The sequence below is a fragment of the Camelus bactrianus genome, chromosome 11 (assembly GCF_048773025.1).
Source record: "Camelus bactrianus isolate YW-2024 breed Bactrian camel chromosome 11, ASM4877302v1, whole genome shotgun sequence".
Lineage (NCBI taxonomy): Eukaryota > Metazoa > Chordata > Mammalia > Artiodactyla > Camelidae > Camelus > Camelus bactrianus.
Genome location: NC_133549.1, coordinates 81,464,593 through 81,490,899, shown reverse-complemented (window position 1 = coordinate 81,490,899; position 26,307 = coordinate 81,464,593). Strand labels below are relative to the sequence as shown.

General features: G+C 53.2%; 2 protein-coding genes across 3 annotated transcripts in view; one reads left to right on the top strand and one right to left on the bottom strand.

The window, feature by feature from the left end:
• RASSF4 (Ras association domain family member 4) overlaps positions 1–22,211 on the top strand; it is a 33,398-nt gene extending 11,187 nt beyond the window's left edge. The window contains exons 3-11 of one of the 2 annotated variants that reach the window (XM_010967079.3): positions 306–381; positions 11,371–11,513; positions 12,897–12,988; positions 13,656–13,813; positions 17,351–17,452; positions 17,722–17,773; positions 18,391–18,512; positions 19,371–19,468; positions 20,689–22,211. In XM_010967079.3, the coding sequence (XP_010965381.1) occupies positions 306–381; positions 11,371–11,513; positions 12,897–12,988; positions 13,656–13,813; positions 17,351–17,452; positions 17,722–17,773; positions 18,391–18,512; positions 19,371–19,468; positions 20,689–20,749 (904 nt within the window). In that variant the 3' untranslated portion in view covers positions 20,750–22,211. The remainder of the gene's footprint in view (positions 1–305; positions 382–11,370; positions 11,514–12,896; positions 12,989–13,655; positions 13,814–17,350; positions 17,453–17,721; positions 17,774–18,390; positions 18,513–19,370; positions 19,469–20,688) is intronic. The other variant, XM_010967080.3, reaches the window with a different exon arrangement.
• DEPP1 (DEPP autophagy regulator 1) lies at positions 5,983–7,428 on the bottom strand. Its single transcript, XM_010967078.3, has 2 exons — positions 7,190–7,428; positions 5,983–6,668 (listed from the first exon to the last, which is right to left on the bottom strand). The coding sequence occupies exon 2, from the start codon at positions 6,639–6,641 to the stop codon at positions 6,015–6,017; it is 627 nt and encodes a 208-aa protein (XP_010965380.1). The 5' UTR covers positions 6,642–6,668; positions 7,190–7,428; the 3' UTR covers positions 5,983–6,014.
• Positions 22,212–26,307: the final 4,096 nt, after the last annotated feature.

Genomic DNA, 26,307 nt, shown 5'->3' with positions numbered 1-26,307 from the left:
TATCTGTAATTGTGAAAGTGTGCAAACACCCTAGATGTACAATGATGGGGGCCCCTCTGTGAATTTCACTTCCTTCCCAGCCCCACCCCTATGCCTTCCAGAAGCACTGATAAGCAAAACCCTCTAGAAGCCTAAAGGGCGGGTGCCCGATGGCAAAGTCTAGTCCCTCAATGGCTTATACGTGGCTGGAAGGACATCTCCATTATACCCACTTTACGAATGAGGAAACTGTGGCCATCGAGGCCAAACGCCTTAGCCAAAAGCCCCCACATTCCAAAAGCCTGTATGTGTCTCTACCTTTTTAGGTCGGAGCTGTTAAGCCTGCTGAAAACCTACAACTGCTACCACGAGGGCAGAAGCTTTCAGCTGAGACACCGAGAAGTAAGGCCTATTTCTCTTCTTTTTCTTAGGGTCACCATTTATCCTGGCTTGCTGAAAAGACTCCTGTGTTACACCCATTAATCAAGGGTAATTCATAAGACTACCCCCTTCACTCTCAGAAGTGTCCCAGTTTGGATAATGAATTTTAAAGTCATCCATCCCCTGAGTTGGGGACCAGGTTACCAGCCGCCAGGGTATCTCCTTTAAGGTTCCTGCAAGAGGTGCTGAGGGTTGGACCATCCCTGTGCAGAGCAGGTGGAAATCACCTTGTGCGCCTTCCCCTTCCACCTGAGACTTTGTCCAGGTGAAGGCCAGGACACTGAAGTTTGAATCTTTGAGGCTGCACAGCCCAGTCCTTCTGCTCATCCCACAGAACAAATAAGGAATTCAGCCCAAGCTTACAGGGCAATCTAGGAGCGAAAGCAGAGCCTCTGTGATTGTCAACCAAGAGGAAAACATTGCGATAGAGGAGGACTCCCTAAAAGATGCTCCTGGGGCCAGGCGGTGCCAAACAGGAGCAGCAGGGTGGGCGTGGGAAGTGGAGGTCATCAGAGAGCTCAGGTCCCTTCTGCAGCCCACTGCTGCCTGTCCGATCAAACCCAGGTCAGCTTTGTAGGAATCTGGGCTCAGTATACCCAGACCCTTTCTGGTTTGTCTAAAGAAGCTAGATATCTAGTGTTTGATGTGGAATTTCCCAAGCCTCCAAATATCAGGTGGGCTAAACGTAACCCGTCTGTAGGCCAAACACAGCCCATGGGCACCAGCTGGACTCTAGGGAGTGGCCGGGAGGACCCAAGCTCAGAGACCAGGCAGATCACGTGGAGGCTTGGTCTTGCCACAATCCATAACCTGCAGACCTCTCCCATGGGAACCCTGGTCGGGCATTTGGAAAGCCAAATGGGGAGTTCTTATTCATGGTCAGGTTTTATTTGGGGGATTTCCATGGTTGCAATCAGGTTGGCTCTTGGACTCTCCCCAGCCCATCAGGGTCTGGCCAGGGCCAGCGGCCTCTGAGTTCCTCTTCTGCTGTTGAATGTGGAAATGGGCATTTCAAGCGCTGGCAACCCGCAGAGGCCTCCCGCAGGCAGAGACCACTCCGCTCACTGATCTCGCTTCCTTTAGTTCCTCAAACAGCCACCCGTCCTTGTGGCATTAGCAGACCGGAGGGTGAACCCTGTCTAGGCAGCTCTGGGCAGCTGAGGGGTCACCAGTCAGCGACAGGAAGGAGAGCCAATGGGAATCCACCCACCAGATGACCTCGGTCAGCCAGGCCAGTGTCACGCAGTTCGAGAGCCTGGATAGGAGGGGGGTCTGCTAGCTCCTGGCCCAGGCAGTGCTGGGCTGCCTGTGACAACCTGGAATGGCACAGACCTCACCTCTGCCTCCCCTTGACCCACCCACCCTGCATGGGGCCGTGGGACCATTCCTGACAACGTACTTCTCTCTGCAGGGCAGCCTCTCTGACACCTGTCTCACCCGCCCGCCCTGTCCCAGCTTCTTACTGCTGCAGGCAGGACTCTCATCCTGCTATCCTACTGTCTCTGACTTTGCTGTCTCTCTTCTTACTTGAGTGATAAGCCCCTGGAGCCAGGCCTGAGTGCCCTCCGGTTTCCACATCCCCAGGGCTGGGCACAATGCCCATGCATAGGTGTTGGATAACTAACCAGCAGGTGCAGGCCTGGGGGCAGCGGGGATGAGGCCTGAGCTCCAGTGAGCTGGGCAGTTTTGATCTGTGCTGCTAAGTGAGGAGCTTGGCTCACTTCCCATCCTGAGCTGGAGACATGGGGTGGGGTCTTCTGGGTGGACCCTGCTCCTCAGGTCTGGGCCATTCAGGGATTGATCTAAGTCCTTGGTGGTTCTCAACCTGTGGTCCCCACACCAGCAGCTTCAGCATCACCTGGGAACTGGTTAGAACTGCGAGTCTTATCACCTTCCTTCCCCTAGGCCTGATGAATCAGAAACTCTTCATTCTCCCAGCTGTGTTTGAACAAGCCTTCCAGGGGATTCTGTTGAAGGCCAAGTTTGAGAACTGCGAGTCTAAGAGCTTGAACTTGGCACTTGGGATTCCCCAAAACAATCCCCTCTGTAGGAACAGCCATGTGGGGAGAGGGACTGGGAAGCCCCAAACCTGTTTGTGTGATGGGACAGTCCACACATAAGAAGGGAGGACCGTGCAGCCCGGAGGAGTGTTCCCAGCAGCCCCCAGGGGGAGGAGGCTAACATCCCACAGGCAGGGATATTCATGTTCCCATCCCTAAAGGAGGTGTGAGGGTCTGACTTGATCTTCTTGGAGCCCAAAAGCACTTTTCAAGAAACTTCTGCAGCTTGAACAGCCAAAGTGTGCCAGCCTGAGGGACTGTGTGTCTTTGGGAGGTGACCACTGCCATAGAGACAGGCCACCAGCTTGGGAGTCAGGGAACTCTCAGGCCAAAATGTATGACTGGTTCCTGGGGCCCCATGTCTCTGGGTGACCCACCCGCCACCCAGCGTCTGGGCCTCTGCAGTTCCCCCGATTGCTGACCTGGGACTCCCTGGGCCTGGGAGACTCACAGTTCTGGGCACTTGCTGCAGGGCAGCCCCAGACTCACCTCTCCTGGGGCACTGCAGGCCCTGAGGGCTGGGCACACAGGAGGAGCTGTGCCTCTTTTTATTTATTGTAATACAAGAGCTTTTTGATGGAGGAGCAACCATTTTCCAAACAGAAACTGAGACTTTTAAGGTCTCTGGTCCAAGATGGCACTGCCGGCAGTGAAAGACACTAGCGTGGCTCCAAGGCCCAGGCAGAGACGTGTGATAAATACAGCGATACCGCGGCCAGCATTAAGCTTTGGAGGTCTTGGCTATGGCGACTCAACAGGCCTCAGGGACGCAGAGGGCTGTCTGTCACCCTCGATCCCTAATGATCCCCAAGCTAAGCACTGGGGGCTCGGCACTGGGTGCGCCCTCCCAGAGCCACACAGGGCCCTGAAAGTAACCCCCTAACACCGCCCCATTGTCACGGACTGCCGTCAGCAGTCAGTCTGCTGCAGTTTGGGCCCCTTCTCCTCCACTGTCTCCTCTGGGGTCCATAGAACAGAGAGGACATGTGTCCTGGGGTAAGCGTTTCCCTGTGAACTTTCCCTCAGCCTCTAAAGGGCTAGATGCCAGGGACTCCTGGCTCAGGAGGCCAAAGCACCAGCATCCTTCATTGTAAACCTGGCCTTTGAGATAATTTTGCTTGTTTTACAATGAAAAGTGTGAGCGACTGGGAGTAAGCCATGCCTTTTGAAGATAGCAAAGCATTTTAACCAGGCTGGTTTGGCGTCTGGAGAGAATAATGGACATGTAGAGATGCGTTGGGGTGGGGGGTGGTAAATATATCACTGTTGCCTAATTGTGTGAGCAAAAGGCAGTAGGACCCTCATGTGTGATGTGTGGCCCCTCCGAAGGCCAACCTCCCACCCTGCCCTGCACTCAGCTCTCAGCGGGCTCAAGGCTCCCCCTGGTGGCCCAAACACACACTACACCTGGACCTCAGTCCTGGACCTCAGCCCCAGGCGCAGTGTAAGGAAAGGAGCTTCCCTCTGCCGGGGTCTCTGTCTCTCCTCGGGGCCGGAAAGTCAGGATCCCCTCCCCTAGTGTAATGACCACCCTTCTTGTAAGGCCTGAAGGCAGGAGTGACGGGGCTGACAGACCACTGGCCCACGGGTGAGTGCTGGGGTGTGTTCCCTGGAAGTTGCAGCGTGCTTTCCAGCTGCCGTTCCAGGCAGGAGGGGCACTTGTGTCTCTTCTCATACTCAGTGGTGGGTGGGAGGAGAACGAGACTGCTCCACAGGGCCCCGCCACGAAGACTTTCTGCTAGGCTGTTCTGTCCTCGGGAGCCTGGGACACTACCAGAAGCCCCTCCCCCCAGCCCTTCATTTTTTCTCTCTCTCTCTCTCCCTCTCTTTTTTAGGACACCTTCTGAAAGTGCGATTAGCCTCTTTCACAGGAGGGATATTAGCAGAGGAACCCAGAGCCCAGGGATCCCCAAATGCAAGTGTGTGATTTCTGAGCTTGGCCAACGTCATCGTAGTTTCACACTGTTTCTCTGTGAGGCTGGCCCAGTAGGCCTGGCCCTTCCAGTCACCAGCTGGGTGCCTGCTCAGTAGGTCAGCCCTCCTCACCACCTCCTAAGGATATTCTGGCCAAAGCCTGCCCCACACATGTTTGCTGGAGAAGGTCAGGACCCCACAGGTTTGAGCTGACCAGAGAGGTACAGCAGTTTGTGACAGCTGGCAAATTTGTGTACAGTGCTTTTAACTCCATCTCCAAGTTCATCTGTCCAGTTTCCCCAACCACTGTAGAGTACGAAGGACAAGCGTTGGTGTCCCCATTTTACAGATCAGGAAACTGAGTACATTGCTTGTCTGAAACCTTGTCTTTTCAATGTACAGTTTACATTCTGCCTCCCCACAAAGCACACATAAAAGAGGACAGGTAAACACCACAAAAGTCCAAAGCAGTTTTTAGAATATTTTAAATAGAAAGAAAGAGAGAGAGAGGTAGGGAGGGAGGAAGGAAGGAAAGGGAAGCAAGGAAGGAAAGGAAAGAAGGAAAGGAGAGAAAGACAGAAAGAGAGAAAGACTTGGCCCAGGAGAACAGGGTGACAGGTCTCAGGTCTGACTCGATTCTCTGATGTCTCACCTGCCTCACCTGCCTCTCTGAGGAAGGAAACCCACCCCCTCCCAACTCCGCAACTCCCTGCTTGCCAGATGCCTCTGGGAACCGGGGTTTGTCAGGATGTGGGGATCCAGGGCTCTGGAAGACCCATGAACATGTGGAGTGAGGCCCTAGCACCCGAACTTGCCCGAGAGCAGGGCCCCTGGACCACACCCTGCACTTCGCCCCATGGCTGAGAGGGTGGAGGCAGGTGCAGGTGGGGATGGGTGAGGACGGGTCCGCCGTGTGGTACCCTGCAGGCTGAGCTGGTGCAGGGTCTGTCTCGGCCTCCAGCATGGGGAACTCTCCCAATGATACAACAGAACTTGTGAGCCGGAGCCACGGAGGTGCCCAAGGTTGCCCCAGTGACAGGCCCCCCCAAAACACGGCAGGGGAATTTTGCTGAGACCCCAGGTTTTCTCAGGGGCTCGTGGGAGTGAGGCCAAGAGGTTGACTTGGGGGTGCCCAGGGCTTTGCTCTGATCCTGGGGGCTGAGACCTTCGATTTGCCTCTCCCCACGCCTACCTTGTTTCCCCGCCTGTGACACAACCATGCAGACAATAACTACTCTATGTCTGGGCTCCTAACAAGCACCCCACGATGTGTGTGGGTTTTAGCCCATTTACTCGTCGGCACAGCCTAGGAGGCAGGTCCCATTCATTATCCCCGTTTTACCCATGAGAAAACCTAGGAACAGAGACATTAAATTACTCGCCCAAGGTGATCAGCTGGTCAGGGACAGCGCAGATGGGATGAGTAGCTAATTAACACCACATCATGTGAGATAACGACATTATTCAGAGTAGGGGTCTCCCTACGAATTGCCAAATACAGCCCTTGCAGAGAGGCAGTTCTCTCCCAGAGCCCCGCCAGGAGCAGTGCCCACCTCAACGGGAGGGTGGGGAGCTGACACAGACCTGGTGCGATTTACAGAAGCCTTTATTGGGGAGGGGTCACAGTTCATGGATCACTGGGAGGTGCAAATAGAGAGTTCTGAGGACGCTTCTGGGACGGGGGCTGGTGGGGGAGGCTGCATCCTGGCCACATTGCCTGGATGCCTGGGAACACTGACGCCAGTTCCTCGATGGTCTCCCCAGAGAGTGCCCTGGTGCCCTGGCATCACAGAGCCTCCCGCGGGGGGCCCCCTGGGCCTTGCCACTGTCCATCTGTCTGCATGAAGCCCAGGGGTCAGCCGAGGGTGCCGTACTCCTTGGCAGGTCCCTCCTACTTGGCCGCTTTTCCTGAGACTCCCCAAAGAGCCAGTCCAGGGGGTCAGCAGGGCTAGCCCCAGGCAGTGCGGGCTGCTGGCCGCTGAAGCGGGTGGTGATGTCCCGTAGGGACCCAGTGGGGCGGCTCTTCTCGCAGGAACGGGCTGGCCGGTGGGGTCTGCTGGGTCGGGCCCTGGCTGCGGCCTCATCCAGCACCGAGGTGGGCTGGGCTAGCTGACAGATGGACCTCACGTAGTCGTCCAGGCTGGGGGAGGCGGGGGGCTCCTCTCCAGGAACCCCAGGCAGCATCTCCTCCGAGGTCTCCCGAATCGTGGGCAGGTGGGCCACAGAAAGCAAAAGCCGGGACCTCATGGCTGCCGGCAACGGGGAAGCAGCAACCTGTTGATTGACAGGGGACCAGGGGTGAGGGACTGCCGTACCATCCTGACACCCCTCCTGTGTCCCCTCCCCCATCTGAGCTGTCTGGGGGAAACATATGCCTGAGAGCGGTGTAAAGTCTACAGATCCAAGACCAGTCTCGAACTCCTGGACTCTTCCTTCCTGCCAACATTACTTAAGGCTCAATCATTACTGTTGTTTAAGACCCTGTTCAAATAAGAGAACCCAGCCCTAAGGGACAGTAGTCAGAGGAAATCTGCCTTTAAAACCAAGCTCTGCACTTCCTGACCTGGGGTCCTTTGGCAAAGTTCCGTCTCCAAGCCTCCGCTTACTCGTCCATAAAATGAGGTTATAAATCCCCACCTCTCGGGGGTGCTCGGAGAAACATATGGAATGATACCTCATGTGAAAACCCTTTATAAATATAAAGCCCTCTGTAGCTTTTAGCTGCATTCTGGTCTCTAACCTGCAGTGAGGCTGTGCACATCCAACGTTGAGAAGTGCCCTCAAAGGTCTCTTACCTGTAGCGGAGGAGGTCTGGGGGTAGCTGGGAAGCTGGATGAGCAAGGAAGTCCCAGGAAACTCAGAGCAGAGGGATAGGGGTCCGGGAGCTGGAGCGCTGGGTCCAACGTCGGATTTCTGGGAGGAGGGCGAGGATGTAACCTCTGTCAGATGTGCTGGGGCCCAGGGTGGTCTCCTCCCTGAGCTGTCTGACGAATCCCGGGACCTGGCAGTTGCTTTTATACATTTCCACCCACAATCAGTTACTGTCATGAGGGCCAAAAATAGCAGTGCTCAGGAAGGCTCTCAGAAGAAAACAGCTTGGTGGGCGGGGTCTGGTCCAGCTGCCAGCTTGGAGCAAGTGTTTGTGCCTGTGGGAGGTTCTGGGAATGTTTACTCTGCAGAGTGAGGGTGGGGTGGCCACAACTCCTGCCACCTCAGGCCACTGGGAGAGGCGGGAGCTCCACCGGGCTCCCCCAAGCAGCCTCGGGGTCTGCCACCGTCACCTAGAAGGGCTCCCCACTACATCTTACACCAGCAGCCTGCAACCCCAGGACACCCTGGCCGGGTGTGAGCTCTGGCAGAGGCCTGGGCCTGCACCTGCAAGGCACTTTGCCAGACAGGGCAATGCAGGGCTCAGCCTGGGGGCGGCGGAGGCCGGGCTCCTGGGCCTGCTGGGAATCGAGATATACCCCCCTTCGTCTGGGACCAAGGGCAGCTTGCGGGATCCTGGTCTCACTCCTTTCCAGATGTGGTGCTTTCAGATGAGAGCTGCTTTGTTTATTTGCTTCCCAGGTGTCTAATTAGGACTCCTGTGCACCCGTGACTGTTCTAGGCACGGAGAATGAAGCAGTGAATGAAGTCACTGTGTCCTAGAGCTCAGCTTTTAGTGAGGAAGAGGATTAAGTACTCAGTGGCTCGGTGCTGTAATGTTGGGTACCAACCACAGCTGCACAGGGAAGGACAGCTGCCCTGTGGTGGACAGGTCAGGAGTGTCTGCGCTAAGAGGGGACATTGAGCAGAGATCTGAGCAAATGAGTGTCGTGTGTTCCCCGTGGAGGGGTCAGCATGTTCAAAGCCACTGTGATGAGAGTATCCTGGGCATGCTCGGGGGACAGCAAAGGGCCCGCATGATGGGCCCACGTAAGGAGTAGTCAGTGTGTCTTGGTGTGGACACTGGGTCTCCCTCTGAAGGGGCTGGAAGGACATTGCAGGGTTCAAACAAGGATGCAAGAATCTAGCATCTGCTTCAAAGGATTGGAACTTAGCCGCTGTGCATGGGCCAAAAGGGGCAGCTAACAGGGAGACTGGGAAACACCTGGGCTGTGTTAGGCAGCCACTGCCAATGTCTGGGGTGAGTGTGTCAGCACAGGAGGCGGCTGAGGCCGAGCTGGGCAACCCTGGAAAGCTCTTGTAAAAGCCAGCGCTATGCACTTCTCAGACAGACCTCAGATCATCATCCGCCCAGCATGAGACCACCCAGGACATGTCTGTCTTGCCTCTGCAGGCAGCGGACAGAAAGCAGTCCCCGAGACAGCAATCCGAGCCTGAGGTCTGACTGCTGAGCAGACCCCACATGCCGAGGCAAAGCAGGAGGGCCTGGCAGTCCCACGTGCGTGCCTTCTGGACGGGGTCTTCCTGATGGGCCAAGGATGGGGCCAACCAGTGATGGGGATTTCCGTTAGACATGAAATTCCTACCTTGATGGCTCTTCTATCTGGAAGCTTCTGTGCAGCCTGCGTCTGTTTCTCTGGCTCTCTTTGATTCATTAGCAACAAGCAAGTGAGCCAGTAGACTGCGTGGAGGAGGGAAGTGTTGGCTGGGTCAGTGAATTAGAGGGCCCAGGATGATTGCCTAACGTGTAGGATTTCCCGGACCTGTGTTTTTGTCATGTCCTTCCCCACCTGGAGTGTAAGGGCTGCCCAGTAGCCTAGGGGTGCCTCTCCTCTACCTTGGGTCTCCTCTGATTCGATCAGGGAATGCTGCAGGCAGACAGGACAGCCCCTCCATTCCTATGAGGGCAGGCTGAGGGGTGCCAGAGCAGCAGTAAGGGGCTCAGATTAGGGGCACCCATGCTGAGTCACATCAGGCCAGCCGATCCCCAGCACAGCTCAGCCTGGCCTTGGAGGCAGCAGCTCCCAGTCCCAGAGCAAGTCTTCCTGCCTCCTTCCTCCCTGCACAGCCCCCAGAACCTTCACATGGTATCTTTGAAGCCTGGCCTCAGCATGTCCAACCTCACTGCCCCTGCCCCAGAGGTGCCCCCTTTTCCTCCCCCTGAAACATCAAATGGCCTGGAGCGGTGTCTGCTGCTTCTCCCTCCACCCAGAGTCCATCCTGGGGCTGGTGTCTATGAATAAACATGTGAATGAACACGGCGAGATGTTCCTGGTGGGGCAGAGGCTCTCTCTGGCGATGTATCAACATCTGACAGAGGTGTCTGAAGCCAAGACTGATAAAGAACTGAGCCCCACTTTGGGTTTTTTTACTCTTCCCACGAGACCTTTAACTCCACCGGATCAATCTAGTCTTTCCTTTCCAGGGAGGGTTAGTTACGTATCTGCGCCCATGGAGCATCAGAGGTTATCAAAAATAGCTGTAGGGTCTTTTTGCTGTTTGTTTTCTTTTTTCGCAAATAGTGCAAGGCCATTCCAGAAAGCGATGTGTGTTTTTGATACCCTTGAACAGAGCACTGTTTTCTCTGTGGATAGCAGGGTGTTTTAAACTCTTACTAACTAACCGTGAAATTGACACTGCAGGACACCTCTGTAAGCACTGCCAGGGACATAAAGCTTTCCAGAAGGTCTCTGTTCTCACAGTGTTTTCAGTGCCAGCCAGGAGAAAGAAATGGAATTTGTTATTTTTATTTTTATTTATTTTTTTATTGAAGTATATATAGTCAGTTTACAATGTTGTGTCAATTTCTGGTATACAGCACAATGCTTCAGTCATACATGAATGTACATATATTCGTTTTCATATTCTTTTTCACCGTAAGCTACTATAAGATATTGAATATATTTCCCTGTACTATACAGTATAAGCTTTTAATCTATTTTATATATACCAGTCAGTATCTGCAAATCCCAAACTCCCAATTAAAAAATGGAATTTGTGAATCTAAAATGGTGCTTGAGATCGCATTGGGAGAGTGATGTTTTAAGTTCATTACCAAAAGATGAATATCAAAGCAGATTTGTAGCACAGTGCTGGGAAGACCTGGGTTCTGGGGAAGAGTGAGGCTGAGAAGGTTTCTGGCAGGTGCTCTGAGGGCGCAGACAAGGCAGCCTGGCCATGCCCACACGTTGGGGTGACTGGGCTGAGCACGGAGAGCCCAGAGGTGGTCATGCGCAGACAGGAGCCGGAAATAGGTCAGAGAAACAGAATCAAGGACCTGAGGGGAATGAGTGGGAGCTGGCCGAGGGTGCCTCTGGAGGGCTCTGTCCATTAAGACCTCAGGGTTTGGCGGCAGTGGAGTAGCCGTGCCATCTGCAGACCTAGTGATATGAAGGCTGGCTGGGGACACAGGATGGGAACTGTCGTAGATATTCTATGTGTGTGTGCCAGTGGTGGGCCGTGGGCTGGCTGTGTCCCAGGTGGTGAGAAAAGCAAGAATGGCCCTCAGGAAAGAAACCAGCTTGGAAATCTGGGGGTGGGTTCAGCCCACTAATGGGAACAGTGTAGGGAGAAGGGTAAGGCTGAGACCCAGCTCCGAGGAGCAGCCGTCTCTGCTGGAGTGGGCGTGAGTGCCTTTGGCACAGTCCCTGAGGACCAGGTGACCCTGGGACCCCCTGTCCAGGCAGTGATGGGTGGAGAGGCATCTTGTGTGGCACTGGTGTCAGCATGGCCATGTTTCCCTGGAACATGTTTCCTTGCCGCTGTGTGAACGTGCCGGCCAGACAGCAGCTGCGTTCCCGTGGGACACCTGACTCAGCTGCTGGCCGGGACCGAGCAGCCAAGCGGTGGAAGGGCACGCCTCAGGCTTCCTCTCGGGCCCGTGGCCTCGTGCCTTGGAGCACATAGAAGTTCGCAGGCCTTCCCCTGGAGGAGGGCAGGACCCCAGGGAGGGTGTGTTTGGGGGCCCCGAGCACACAGCGAGTCCCATGGACTGGTGCTAAGTCCTGACGGGGATGGGGAAGGGGGACAGTGACCCCTGAGGGCGGCTGCTCTCGGGGAAGAGGCTGATCTGTGTGGGTCCCCACAGGAAGAAGGGGCTCTGGTCATCGAGGGGCTCCTCAGCATCTCCTGGGGACTGAGGCGGCCCATCCGGCTGCAGATACAGGATGACAGGGAGCGAGTACACCTCTCCTCTACCTCCTGGATGCCTGGACAATCCAGCTGCCACCCGTGAGTGCCAGGCTGGGAGGGGCGGGGCCAGGTGGTCTCCAGGACACCTGTTCAACCCAAAAGTACTGTTTGGGGTGTCGGGGGTGGGGGAAATTGATCTCAGCTTCAGGGTGAAAGCCCCATTCTGGTTTGGGGCACGGGTCTGGGAGCATAACCCAGCCTCCTCCCTGTCACCCCCGCGACTGCCTCAGACCACGATCTCACCCGCCAACCTGCAGCCTCACCCTCAATGGTCCTTCTCCATGACGACCAAGTCACCGCCCTCCTGGAGAAGGGTCCAGGCTCCCTTCACCTCCAGTTGTGTTTCTCAAACATTCCTTGTCTGTAAGAGAGAGCGGGCTGTAGGTGGGGAGCTCCCAACACCTTTTGCAAGCTCAGGATCGCAGCATTTCCTCTTCAATCTTTAAAAATACGTACACATTTAGCCTCCTCCTGCTCTGCTTTTATTTCAATATCAGAACTTCGTTTTATAACTTTTTTCAGAATTTACTATCAGATTTCTTTTAACATCAGAGGAATGTTTTGATCAGGACAAAATGGTTTTCCACCGGTCTTACCGTTTAATGGACGTTTGCCTTGTCCCACCCCAGCCGCAAAGACAGGCAGTTGGCTGCTGAGTTTTGCTTGCTTCTGTGTGTGCTAAATCTCTCTAAAATTCAGAAATTTAAAACGTTTTCCCCTTCAAAAATTCAAGTAAAGTTGCTGCGCTGAGGGCCCTTACTTAGCAGGCTGACACCCCTGGCAGCCCCAGGTGTCCCTGGTCAAGTGCGGATGGGCTCCTTAGAGAGGCCGCCAGGATGACTCGTGTTTCCCCCTCCCCAAGGTAAAACTGGTCACACGAGCAGTCTCAGACAAGGACCCTCAGAGGCCTCTCAGCGTTGGCCAGGCTCCTCCCCGGCTCGCTCTCTCTGCACGGTTAGGTCCTATCGCACCCAGTCCTCCAGCCCCTCACCGGCTGCCCTGGCTTGGAGTTCACTCTGCTCAGTGGCCTGGAGGTCGGCCCCCTCCAGGTCGCTCCTGCCCAACTCCCCCAGGCCTGAGGGCAGCCCAGAGAGCGCACTCGGCACGTGGCCGCAGAGGCCAGCCACTTCTGCCCGGTGCCCAGGAGCGCAGGCACTGTGTGTGTCCCTGTGTCCGTGCAGTGGGGCCCAGCACAGGCCACTCAGATCTGCAGGGCAGACTCCCTCTCCTCCCAGCAGACACTGTGACAATCCTCTGCTTTCCTTTACATCTTTGACATAGACTTGGTGGGAAATCCTGGCCTCGACTCTGCCTGCCCTGCCTCTCTGTGTCCTGTCTAGAGTCAGCTGAGCCTCTTCTCTTTGGCCAGAGTTACTTTCCTCTGCCAACAGCCCTCTGAGAACCATGACTGTCTTCTTTTAGGAAGGAGCCACCTCTTCAGGATGGTGGGGTCACAGCCCAGGAACCAAGTGCTCAGGCTGGACACAGGGAGGAGAGTTCTAGAGACGGCTCAGGTAAGGGGGCCCTCGAGCTACGTGGGACCCTGTCCCACTCGTCTGGGGTAGGAGAGGCGGGGTTGGCTCATGTCCACCGTCTCTGAAGACCAGCTTTGTGGAGCAGCAAAGAGTGGCTTCATTTGCCTTCAGGAGCAGCCCCTGCTAAATCTCTCCTCCATCTGTGGCATTCTCCTTGACTCCTCGCTTAGGGATAAGGAAGCAGAGGCTTGCAGAGGTGACATTGTTTGATGTCGTTTGCCTGAGTCCTTGTACTGTGCTGTCTTACAGAAACAAGAGAACATCAGCAGAGGGCCTTGCAGGCCCCTGGGACTCTTCCCTCCATACTGGGACCCATGACCATGTGTCTGTCCCCCTGTGGTCCCCACTCACACTCAGTGAAGTGCTTGTCCCAGAGGACAGGGATGGGGGCTGTCAAAGACCTGCCCTGGGTGCCCGGAGACAGAGGCCCAGAGGCCTATGGCCCTCTGCCGTGACACAGGTTATCCCGTCTGGGGGTCACCTTTCCTGTCTGCAAGGCGGGCATCACTCAAGCTGGAGCCCGGCCTCTGGCGCAGGGACAGCGTTAATGTTACTGTCTGCTGCCCCACACAGAGCACGGCCACAGGAGCGGTGCTGTCACCAGTGTGCCCCAAGGCCTGACCCTCCAGTCCATTTCCCGCTGCAGAGCCCCTGGAGGAGGACGAGGAGACCCCACAGCTGATGCGGACCAAGAGCGATGCAGCCTGTGTGGTCCAGAGAAGGCCCAGGTGCCGCGCACCCGGGGAGGCCCAGAAGATCCGGCGACACCGCTTCTCCATCAACGGGCACTTTTACAACCACAAGGTGATGTCCCAGCCTGGCCTCTCCTCTGAGCCCTGAAGCTGAGGCCACAGGGAACCTGCCCCAAGCAAGCGTGCAGTCGTTGGGCCTTCTGTAGGCTGGGTCCAGTGATAGTCATGCCAGAATTCACCCTCACCATGACCCTGTGTGCAGATGTGGTCGTGCCCCTGTCCTGATGGAGAAACGGGCTCAGGAGGGGAAATCTCTTGCCCAAAGTCACATCGAAACAATGTTCCAGTTCATGACTCCAAAGCCTGTATTTTTTCCGCCACACACACACTGTCAGTTCATTCCCACGAGTTGCAGGGATTTTTGGAACGTGATGCCAAATTAATCTTTAACCAGGCAGTTTTCTCGGAGGTTTCCACCCGAGCTCAGCTGAGATTTTCACGGGAACGTCATGTACCCTACTGTCATGTCACGCAGTAGATTAAGCCAACTTGGTTGGGGTGAGCCCAGGAGCACGTGGGTCTGGGTCCCAGAGAACCCACACTGCTCCCGATTCCCAGCACTTAGCCTTTTGTCCAAGGATGTATTGTACTGACCTCAGGAAAAAAGATCTCCTTCCCCAGATGACATCATTCCATAAACAAACCAAACTGTAAAAAGAGAAGTTGATTGTTACTATAAATGGCGTGAGTGGCAGTTTGGGTGAGGCCTGGATGGAGTGTCCTGTAACAGGGCCACATCCTGCAGCACTGAGAAATTGGAAGCCAAGCTTTCCAGGTTAAGCAGCTGCCCTTCTTGATAGGTGATGACTCATGGGAGGAGGAGGGGGCCAGGGTCAGATGTGAAGGACAGTCGCACAGGGGAGGTCTGCCAGGAGCCAGTCAAGCTGCTCTGGGGGTGCCCTGCACTGGAGGATGAAGAATGCAACAAAATGAGCTGAAGGCACTCTGCTTTACTAACAAGCCCTCCCTCCACTCCCTGCTAAGTTTGCAGCATGTGATAATGAGTGATGAGAGGGTATCTCTGCTAAATCCAGGAAAACCCAGGACTATTTGAGAGTAGAGTTTCCCGAGAGGGTGAGAGTGAGGGAGAGCTGAAGTTACACCGAGATTAAGAGTGTTTAAATTAGCCCAAGGACCCGCCATCGGATTTGAGTAGTCTTTGTATCTTGTTCCAAAGGGGTTTGGTCTGTAAAGTGTTAAGTAAGCACCACCTGCTGGTATTTGAATATATATTAATACGCTATTTTAAGGGATTCTTCAAAAAATTTAAAAGACTATTTGCACGGGTTTAAGCTCTTTCTAGTTCTGCATTTCTAAAAATGGAGGCTTTTGCTCCATGACTCAAGGTACTGAATAGTGGGTTTGTTTTCAGTACATTCACTTCTCCTCTAAGGGAGCCATTCATCTCTAAGAGGTGTGTTGGACACAATAAACCTTATGTTAGTCATTGCAAATGTCACGAGGACGTGGAGATGTCTGAGTGCTCTGTAGCCTTTGAAATGAACAGAAATGAACAGTGGGGGCTTTCATCACAGCCTTTCACATCCATTGGAGCCATCCTCCCAAGAAGGGCTTCCTAGCCAGCCCCACACTAGACACACTAGCCTGTCACCTGGTCAAGGCAGCTTTCCCCCAACTCACAGCTTTACCTGCGAAATGCGATTCCGTTCTTCCAGGCAAACAGAGTACCTTCCAGGACATGAACTTGTGTCTCAGGCATGTTGGACAGTGGACTCATCTCCTGGATGAGTGAGGGGCCCCCTCTTTTTCACCTTGTTCTACATCCTTTCAGAATCAGTGTCCTTAGAAATCAGGTAACAAAGTACTTGAGTCATAGGCAACAATTTTAAGAAAGAAAGAAAGAAATTCCTAGAATTAATTTCCTCGGTGGTTGTTCTAGGTTTTATTTCTTAGAACTGTATACTACTGCTACACTCAATTATTTTCCAAAACTGTTCTTATTCACAATAATGTTGGCTTGGTTTCCAGATTGGGTAAAGCTTGGTACCTGTTTTCACTGCTTGTCCCTGACCTGTTAAACTCAGTGTGTTCTTTGAGGGAGAAATCATAGTGGTCAGAGATGGGAAAACAGCCAGGGGACCTTTGTTCCTACTGGGAGCCGGTTGGTATCAGCTTGAGAAAGGACTTCAGGCAGAAGAAACGCTAACAATGTCTTGTTGACATGACCTCTCTCCTCCTAGAAATAGCTGGACTCCTCTAGTCCACATTTCCTGGAAACTGAAAGCCTCATCTACCTTTCTGTATAACCCAGAGTCATTCCACGTCTCCACTGTGGAGAAGGCAGGTCTGGGTTTGAGTCTGGCTCTAGTACTTGGGGACCAGCTGGGGACACTGAACAAGTCCCTCACACGTCCCGAGCCCCAGTTACATCCTGGGAAAAGCAGGGCTAGGACCCTGTAGGAGGAATGTGTGAACTGGAATTCCATTTTGGAAAGTGGGGAGGAGCTTACCCACAGGGGAGCCGTGCACGCAGGGAGGCCCCCTGTGCTTCGGTGGTAAAGCCTGAGGTTTGGGGTGGCTCTGTCCTTTCTAGATGGGTGATGCCGACTTGCTACTTAACCTCTCTAAGTCTCCATGTCTTTCCGAAGAAAAGGAGACTAGTGACAGATACTTCTCAGGGCTGTTACGAGGATTAAATGCAAGATTATATGTAAAGTGTTTCGCGGGCTTACTACCTGGCTAGTGTTCACTGAGGACTTGTTTAGCCTCAGGCAATGCCCTGGCTGACTTCACATACGGTGTCTCATGAACAAAGGCAAGATGCCTTCAAGAATATCACTGGCCCCCAAACTGGGGTGCAGAAGCTGTGTGGCTGGAACACAGGGTGCGTGGGCGGGAACCACGGTACCACACGGGCATGATGTCAGAGGAGCCATGATGGCATTGTTTAGGCTGTGGGCTGTGCTCTAAGACAGTACGCCTCAAATCATACTGTACTGATAGCATCTCAGGCCATTTTCCTCAAGTGCAGACTTTGACTCAGGAGTCTGGGCCGGCGGCGCCAGAGGCTTTATGCAGCTGGTCCAGAACACCCTTCAAGTTGTAAAATTTTTGAAAGATCGTTCCTTCAGGCAACAGTGTGGAAAATGGATTGAAAGGGCTGAGACGGGAAGGGGAAACGTTGGGAGGCTGATGCAGTATAAATCGAGGGCCTCTACTTTGGGAGGATAGAGAGGAAGGGCAGCTTTGAGAACTTTCAGCCTTCGAATCAGCAGACACTTAGTGATTTGATGGATAGAAAGAGTGAAGGAGAGACTGGTACCTCAGACCCCTGGGAATTTCATCCAGGGCCCTGGTTACCTAGAATCCAGAGAGCTGGCCCTTACAGCTTTCTTGGCATCATTCTTAGAGCCCATCGTAAGATGTGAGCTATTACAGCTGCCCAGATCTGGGCACAGCTTGGGTAGAATCTGTGTGAATGGACAATGCAGGTGTACCCAGGGCCCAAGTTCACCTGCTGCTCCAGTCTTCTTGGTAGCATCTGGCCAACAGGATGCCCAGCCCCGTGTGACGTCAGCCCCGTGTCCCCACTGGCCTTGCCCTGAACTGCCTCCCCCTTCCTGTACAGACTTCCGTGTTCACTCCTGCCTATGGGTCCATGACCAACGTGAGAGTCAACAGCACCATGACCACTCTGCAGGTGCTCACCCTGCTGCTGAACAAGTTCCGAGTAAGTCTGGCCCCCTGCGGCCTTGCCCCAGATGCCGGTGGTTTGCTGTTGCATGGGGGGAGGGGGCTGGCAAGAGCCCTTGGCTCTTTGGGTAGAAGCAGGGAGGTTTCCTCTGCTGAGCTGGCGTCTCTGGAATTTAAGCAGAAGGAGGGGAGGGTCCCTGGGATTTGTGTGTGTGACACTGGGGATGTGATTACTGCCAGGGGTCCCTTTCTATCTCTCCTATATTGAAAAAGCCATGGCCTGACTTTCTGTCCCTGCCTGTGCAGGTGGAAAATGGCCCCAGTGAGTTTGCTCTCTACATGGTCCATGAGTCTGGGGGTAAGTGTCTGCCTTTACTTCTTCATCAGAAAAACAAAAGTCTGTCCATTTGGCAAGCTCACTCTGTGTGCTCCTTCTCCGAGGGCTGGGCTGACTTGTGCGGCAGGCCCGGGGCAGCTGGCCCTCCTGGCCTTGGGACACGCTGTGCCCCCACATTGATCGCCCCTCCCAGGCCCAGATCCAGGCACACTTGTCATCCCTTTCAGAGTGCCAGCAAAACCACGTGGGAAGCCGCTGTCTCCAGTAGGTTCAGCGGGGAGTGGGGAGGAGGGGCATCTGGGTCTTCGAGGTGGATCTGAAGCCCCTCGCCCACTGACACCTGCTGTTGCAGAGCCCACGCTGCACGACCCTCTGTGCACAGCCCAGGTCTGATCACTGAGTGGGCCTGGCCTCCACAGGTCCACTTCCCATCTCCCGCTCCTTCGGCCTCTGTTTCTCCCCAAGCTGGGCCTTTGCAGAATGACGTGATCACACATCCTCAGGGCACTGTCTACCACACAACAGCTGGTGGTGTTGCCAGGACCCCTGGACATCTGTCTTCCATCTCATTCTGGTCCCGGAACAAAGACAAGTGTTCCTAATTTCCCATGAATTTTGTCTACAACCTCGTTTTTCAGAGCGGACAAAATTAAAAGACTGTGAGTACCCACTGATTTCCAGAATCCTGCATGGGCCATGTGAGAAGATCGCCAAGATATTCCTGATGGAGGCTGACTTGGGCGAGGAAGTCCCCCATGATGTGAGTGGGGGCTGGGGGGCTTTCTCCTGAGGGAGGGGCTGGGTGACAGCGTGGGGACTCCCAAGGACTCTTATGGTGACCTCGGGCAGAGCCCTCTTGGGCGGTGTTTCCAGGGGCCCCACGGCCGTCCTGAAGGACCAGCGCAGTGCTGATTCCAGCCCTTCTTCCTGTGAGACATCACCAGATCCATCCGCTGGCTTAGGGAAAAAAGATGTTGGGTCTTAGAAAATCATGGCCTGGCCTTTTCCTCTCTCAGGCAGGTAGTCTCTGGCTTCACTGAAGTGTGTTCTGTTGTTATAACATTAAAGATGTGGCCTGGTTAAGGGTTCCTTAACTAGGGCCTGATGGGGGCTTATGGAAAGGAACCTAAGGGTCTCTGTGTCTCAGGACAACCTGGGTCCTGGCTGGGCGATGAGCACATTTCCAGACTCCCCAGCACAGAAAAACCGACAGGGTGTGGACCCAAAGGAGCAGGCCTGGTGACCCTGTGTCCCTGTGCATTCACAGACTAGTGTAGTTTCATTCCATTGTTGGAAACAATGTGTTCCCACCATCTCCTCCCCACCCCGCAGAGAATACCCAGTGTGACTCTGCTCACTATTAAATGCTTTTCCTAAAATTCAGCTGGATCTTTCCTCCCACTGTTCAGAGTTCCCTCTGAGGTCAGAATGGGCTCCAGCCTCGCGTCCTGGCACACACAGAACAGCGTTGCGGGTGGGAGACTAGAGGGCAGCCTCTTCCTTGGATATGAGACGTTGCCGAGTCGGCCATGCCATTGGCTCTGGAAGCCATGAGGAAAAGAAAACGTATGTTTGGCTTCTAATTTAAAGCACATTAAAATGTTCTTGGATTTTCTAGGTCGCTCAGTACATTAAGTTTGAAATGCCGGTGCTGGACAGTTTTGTTGAAAAATTAAAAGAAGAGGAGGAAAGAGAAATAATCAAACTGACCATGAAGTAAGCAGCACTTAAAGAGCCAGTCGTGGGTCCTGCCCATCAGGGCAAGTCTGCAGGGCAGACGCCCCGGGCCCGGGGCTGGGAGAGCTCTCCCCTCCCGGAGTGCCGGGTGCCCTCATGCGGCTTGGGGAGGCCTGCTAACCGCCCTCTGGCCCCTGGCTTGAAATGGACACCAAGCTGGGGTGACAGCTGGCCATCTAGCCTCGGCACCTCACCAGCACGGGGCAGGCACAAGCTGTGAAAACTTGGCAGGAGAGTTAGACAGGAGCACGGTGGGCACTGGACCTGGGTTGTGAGTTCTGCTGGTGACACTGTTCTGGAGGAGCGACTGAGGAGGGGGCCCGCTCGCTGCATGTTTAGCCTGGTCTGGGCCTTTCATCCTTGCGGGAGTTCTGAGCCTGCCAAAAAGCAGCCGTTAGTGGGACTCCTTGCACCAGCCAATGTTTTCAGGTGCAGGGGACCAGTTCAATGGACAGGTGAACAGGTGTCCTGTGCTGGCTCCTGGGGAAGCTACATCAGAGCCCAGCTGTGTCAGCCAGGTTGCTCATCCCAGTGATCAGTCTCTCCATCTGTAGGGCAAAGCCCAGCCCCAGAGTTCCTCTTAGGGAGGGATTGAGGTAGGCTGCTCACTATCAGGGCCTGTGGCCAGCGGGCTGGTTCAGATTCTGCTTCTGGCTGAATAATTCTTGGAAAGCCACAGCCCCCCAACCACCCCCACCCCAAGGCTTCTATCAGGGCCGTCAGGTCCCATTCAGGTAGTCTGCAGAGACCTCAATCAGAGGAAATAGTCCACATGCAGTCAGCAGTGTCACGCGAGCTGGAAAGGACCTGGGGGCCACCGGGTCAGTCTGGTCAGTGTACAGAGAAGAAACAGCCTGAGATGAGGAAGGAGGCAGCACCCCGTGACCGCAGAGCCAGGGCCTGTCTACTCCCACACACTCCCGTACTTACTGGAGAATCTTGCAATAGAAACGGCAGCATTCTGCTTTGAAGCTTGACAGGGTCTGCAGCCCTGTTTGACGTTCCTAGAAGCCACTGGCCTCCCAGGATGCAGGCGTGGCTCCTCCCTCTCCTTGGCAGAGGAGAGATGGTGGCCACTAATCCACTAGTCGGGGAGCCATGGGTCTCCGGGCCCAGGCATCTGGACGCTCTCTCCCTCTGCTTTCCCCTCCCTGTTCCCTCCTGTATCAGTGAGCCCTCTGGGCTGTGTCTCCTTCCAGGTTCCAAGCTCTGCGTCTGACAATGCTACAGCGCCTGGAGCAGCTGGTGGCGGCCAAGTAGTCCACCAGCACCAGCCTCTTCCGGGGCCCCCAGCAGCCGGTGCACACTGAGTGCTGGTGGCCAGGCCCTGATTGGTTGCACCAGCTGAGGAATCCAGAACCTGTGTTTCTATCTGTCCACCCGCCCAGGTGCCATGAGTCGCATGTCCCTGGTGCTTGGCTCCAAGGTGAGCACTCACAGGATGCAGACCCAAGCCTGAGGAGCCAGGAACTTGCTCGTTGGGGTCTGCATGGGAGACTGGCCCGAGCAGTGAGCAACCCTGAAGCTGTGACTTGGGCCGTGTTATGTGGCTGGATGGCATGGTCTATTCACTGTTCACTCCACACCTCTCTTGCTCAGGAGAGCAGAACATGACCTAGCTTCCAGGGCATGGGCTTCAGCTACCTCCCCAGTGCCTGGCCCAGAGTTCCCGCAGAACCACAAGCCCTTATCCTCATCAGACACGTGAACCACTGGACCCCCACCTGCCATCACCTCATGCTGCCACTCAGAAACTCTGCTGGGAGAAGCAAGGGCAGCCAGCAGGTAGAGGACATGCCTGCTCCAAGCCATCACTTCACCATGGCGACCTTGGCCCTCGAGCCTCCAGTCTCCGGTGTCACTCCGTGAGCCTCACAGAGCCCAGCACCCTGGTGGCAGAGGTCAGACCAGGAATATGACCACCAGGAGCCCATTTTCTCTCTGCAGCACTCACTCTGAATTTCCTCAGCAGGACCTGAGGAATTCCTAGAAGGAGCTCACTGCAAGAAACGTGTCAATTTGATCACATTGAGGAGGTGACCCATGTGGCACTGAAAGGATGCTGCCCAAATGGGAGAGAATCCAGGAGCTGTCCGGGACTGCCAGGCAGCAGCTTGGGGAGGCCACACTCAGCCCCATCGCTGCCCTCCCTCGGACACCTGTGTGCCTCTTGACCTCTCTGGGTTTGCGTTCCTCTCTCTCAATACTTCCCATCAAAGGAGCACCATGAGGGGAAAAAAAAGTCTGTTTGAGGATAAAGGGCTTTGAATTCCCTAGGGCCAGACACTGAATAATTTGGGTTTTTCAGCTGATGGGGAATTTCTGGAATGTACAAGAAGTCCTTTGCAAAGTTATGCAACAGTTTACATCAGTCATGTGAAGTGTGTGTCCAAAACCTCAAACTGGAGACCCAGTTCTCCCACTGGGGCCTGTGGATAATGAATTTAAAGGGAAAAACTATAAAGTCTCCCAAATAGAGGAGAGATTCCATCTCTGCCTCATGCAGCAGCTCTTGTAAAGAGCAGAGCTTGCGAGTGGAGTTTGGGAGCAGCCATGCCGTTTGAACCCACTGTTACTTCACACCAGGACTGCCCCGACCTAGCACCGCTATCACATAAGCACGCACAGAGATGCCAGGGGAGGCTGCTGCAGTTTCTCTTGTCTCTGCTCATCTTCGGCAGCATCGTTTCTTAGGTACTCAATAAAGGTATGCTGTACTGAACTGAAGGAGTTAGGACTAAACTTTTTTTTCCACTTGTCGGTGTCCATCCTGACCCTTGGCTCCAACTTCTGAAACTCTTATCCTATAGTACATGTGGCCAAGTTTGGCAGAAGAGCCAGAGCTGAGCCACGGTCCGCTGCCCTTGACAATGACATGACCCCTTCCTTTCTGTGCACATCCTTGGGATGGGTGTGGGGCCTGAGGACTGAGGGAGCTGAAGGGCACAGAGGAGGAGGCATTGGTGGGGGTTGGGAGTAGTCTGGCCAGTAAGTGATAGGGTCACCCCGAATGACAGAGTCTCAACATCAGGAGGACCTCAGGAATCTTCTAGAAGGGGCTCAGGTGGGATGGTGGCAGGGTCCAGGAGAGGATAGAAAATGATTCAAACAGGGCTCCTCCATGAAGTAGTAAAATAACTCCGCATGAGACAGGAAGGAAGGGGGCAGAGCACAACCATTAAAAGAATGGCAAAGCAATTGAGGGTGCGACATAAACTGATTAGAGCCAACTAGCCCAGGGTGGCAGAAGATTCAACTTGTAGTAAGCCTTGGGCCTCATTAGACATTTATTGTAATACATTAGCATGCTAAATGACACACCTACGGGCACCATGACTGTTCCCAGGCTGACCATAAAAAGCCAAAAAGTGGGTAGGGGTGCAATTCCTGGAAACCCCGGCCCCTTCCCCAAAATAGTTGGACTAATCCTCGCAATTATTAGCATATGAAGTTACCCAGCCCATAAAAACTAACCACACCCACAGCCTGGGGCCCACCTCTCTTGCCTTCAGAGACAGCCTGCACTCTGTCTACGGAGTGTTTATCTCCCTGAATAAATCTACTTTCACTTTACCACGGCTTGCTCTTGAATTCTTTCCTGCTCAAGACAAGAACCGATCCTCCGGCAACACCCAGACTGTATTTACAACCTCCGGTCAAGGACAACCGTTGTCCATTGTTCAGCAGTAACTGAGTGCCTGCTTCATGCCAGACCTGTGCTCAGCCCTGGGGGGACAAAGACAGAGCCATGGTGCACCCTGTGTTCAGGGGTCTCCTAACTGGAAGAAGCAGGCCACACACACTGCAAAGTCAGGGGACCAGCAGGGCAGAGAGATGGGTCCCCAGAAGCTAAGACAGTGCGTGTGACGTTCCAGCCTGAAGACACCTGTCAGCCCTGGAGAAGACAGGGCTTGGCACACAGGAAGCCATCAGATGAGGAGACTTTTTGTGAACATTCGCCAGTTTTTGTTTGTTTGTTTGGTTTGGGTGTTTTGTGTTTTTTTTCCAGTTATTACAATATTACTTCATTTAAGGCCTGTCTTGATAAGTGTTACTTGCAAAATAGAATTATCAAAACTAGCTTCTGAATAACATAGCTAAGAAAATACCCTAACAAGTTGCACAAAAAGGGGTGACTTGTACAGGCATACCTCAGAGATATTGCAGGTTTGGTTCCGGACCACCCAGAATATCACAGCAAAGTGAATCACCCAAATTGTTTGGTTTCCAGGTGCATATAAAAGATACGTTTATGCCATGCTGTAGTCTATTAAGTGTACAATAGCTTTATGTCTAAAGAAAAGTACACACCTTAAATAAAAAATACTTTCTTGATAAAAAAAAAGCTAACCATCCTCTGAGCCTTCAGCAAGTCATAATCTTTTTACAATAGCAACATCAAAGATTATTGATCATCGATCACCATAATAAATATAATAATGAAAGACTAAAAATTTGTTATGTTGACTTAAAAAAAAAAAAAAAAACAGCAACCTAAAGGTTGTGAGTTGGGTTTTATTTGGGGAACTTACTGAGGACCACAGTCCAGGAGACAGCCTCTCAGATAGCTCTGAGGAACTGTTCCAAAGAGGTAAGGGAGGAGCCAGGATATATAGGAGTTTTGCGGAAAATAAATAAACAAAACATGGACTTGAACATCAAAGGATTACTGCTAATCACAAAAAACCAGACATCTCAAGTTAATAATTTAGTGCTTTTTTTGTTGTTGTTGTTTTTGGGAAGATGTAAGAGTCTGGGCTCACTGAAATTACTCCTTAGATATGCATCTTAACTATCTAGGGCCAGTATCCTGTTTTTCTCCATCGGAATTACCCTCCAGGTGCACCATTGGGGATTGCAGCTGCAGTGGCTGATGGCTTGATAGCGGGCAATGTTCACTGTTTACTTAAGTGGCAGGCAACAATTTTTGTCGGTGATAAGAATTACCAAAATGTGACACACACACCCAGTGAGCAAAGGCTATTAGAAAAATAGCACCAGAAGACTTAACGCAGGGTTGCCACAAACCTTCCATTAAAAAAAAAAATACAATATCTGCAAAGAACAATAAAATGAGGTCTGCCTGTACACTTCTACAATCATCTGAGGGGTTACAAATTTTTTTTTATCAACGTTATTTGCTTTTCAGAGGCAATTTGAAAAGCTGCTAATTCAGCTCACCATGCATGATACCACAATTTCAGACTTTCTCTTAGGTTCTGTGGTTTCCTGCTGGTTTCCTTGGGAGTTCTGGGTTCCTCTCTCCATAGACCTTACGGTATTTGTTATATGTCCCTTCACTCACTGATATCTCAGGTAGTAAATGGATGTAAAGATACAGGGAAGATGCCTGTGATGGCGTGTCCTCTCCTAAAACAGGACTGTCCTCCCAGATCAGGCCTCAGGAACCAGAGAAAATAATAAACACAGGATAAAATCAACATGATTGCAAAAGAAGGCCTGGACTCAGGAAAAACAGGGTGAGTTGACCAGAACAAATTACCAGAAGGAATCAAAAAACAGCTTGTTTTTCCCATGGTGATAACCACATGCTACCTGCTTGCAATGTTTACCAGAAAATAGATTAAAGACCTTCCCACTGTTAAAATAAAGCCATTCGTTCACCCAGGATACAGCTGGCCCCTTAGTCTTAGGGAAACGAACAAGAGGCTTATCCGGTCAGACCAGGTAATTTGTGGAGAAGCTGGCAATACACTAGGTGCCTGTGTGGGTGGGACACAGGTACCCTGAAGCTGCAAAGCCCTGGTAGGCAGCAGCCGCCCTGCCCCTCAGTCCCTCAGCCCTGATCAGGCAGGAAAGGCAGTCAGATTCAAGCCTTTCCAAATGTAAAAACAGCAAATGCATGTGCTGTAGTTAGGCCCCGCAAGAGGGAGCTGTGATTGTCTGGGAGAGAGCCAGCTGCTCACCCGCGCCGGCCTCCCAACATGTGGGTGGGGCTCTGCTCCCCACCCTGGCTGGGCTTTTAATGGAGATGTTTTCTGCAAACTCAGGAATGGGAATTCCCAGAGTTTCCTTTCCCAGAGAACCCAGAGGAAACAGAAAGCAAAGTCTCAGGCTTGGTGGACAGAACCATTGTTCAGGGTCCCTTGAAGGGAGATAGACCACTCTTGTCACTGCACCCAGGCCTTGGGCCACAGGTAGGACCAGCCTCTTTTGCATTGCTGCCAAATGCAGACACATGGCAGCAGCCCTCTCTGTTGAGACAGTACTTTTTTGGTGTGTCTGTCTGTCTGTCTGCAAGGGAGTGGGGGTGCAAAAGACAAAGCTATAGTAAAAGGAAGCTGTCTTGCCAAGCCCATTCTCAGCCCAGAAGCCATTTTCTCCTAGAATGAGCCAACACAACTCAGGGGCTCAGGGACACAATGGCCCCCACTGGGTGCAGTTTCCCAGAGGAGCTCCAGCCATTAACTCGTGGCCCAGTTTTCCTAGAAAGAAGTGCTGTTAGGAGAACATAGTGTATCTTTTCTCCTCTGACCGTCCATCCCTCCCACCTCTCCCCTCTTTATATCTTTGTGTTTTGTAAATATCCAGTGCAACCAATTTCAATCATTTAAATTTGCTTTAAAATAATGTGGGATTCCATTGGAGAGACACTGCTAGGTAGAGGTTTCTTAACCTAGTTCTTGCATTGGCTCCAGAGCCAAACCCTCTGGCTTCAAAGCCTGGCTCTGCTGTTTATGAACATGTGGCCTTGGGCAAGTTACCTGCCTCCATTTTCTCATCTGTAAGATGAGAATTCTAACAATTCCTATGTGTGAGAGTTGTGGAAGGTATATCCGTCAGCTTTGCTATAGTAG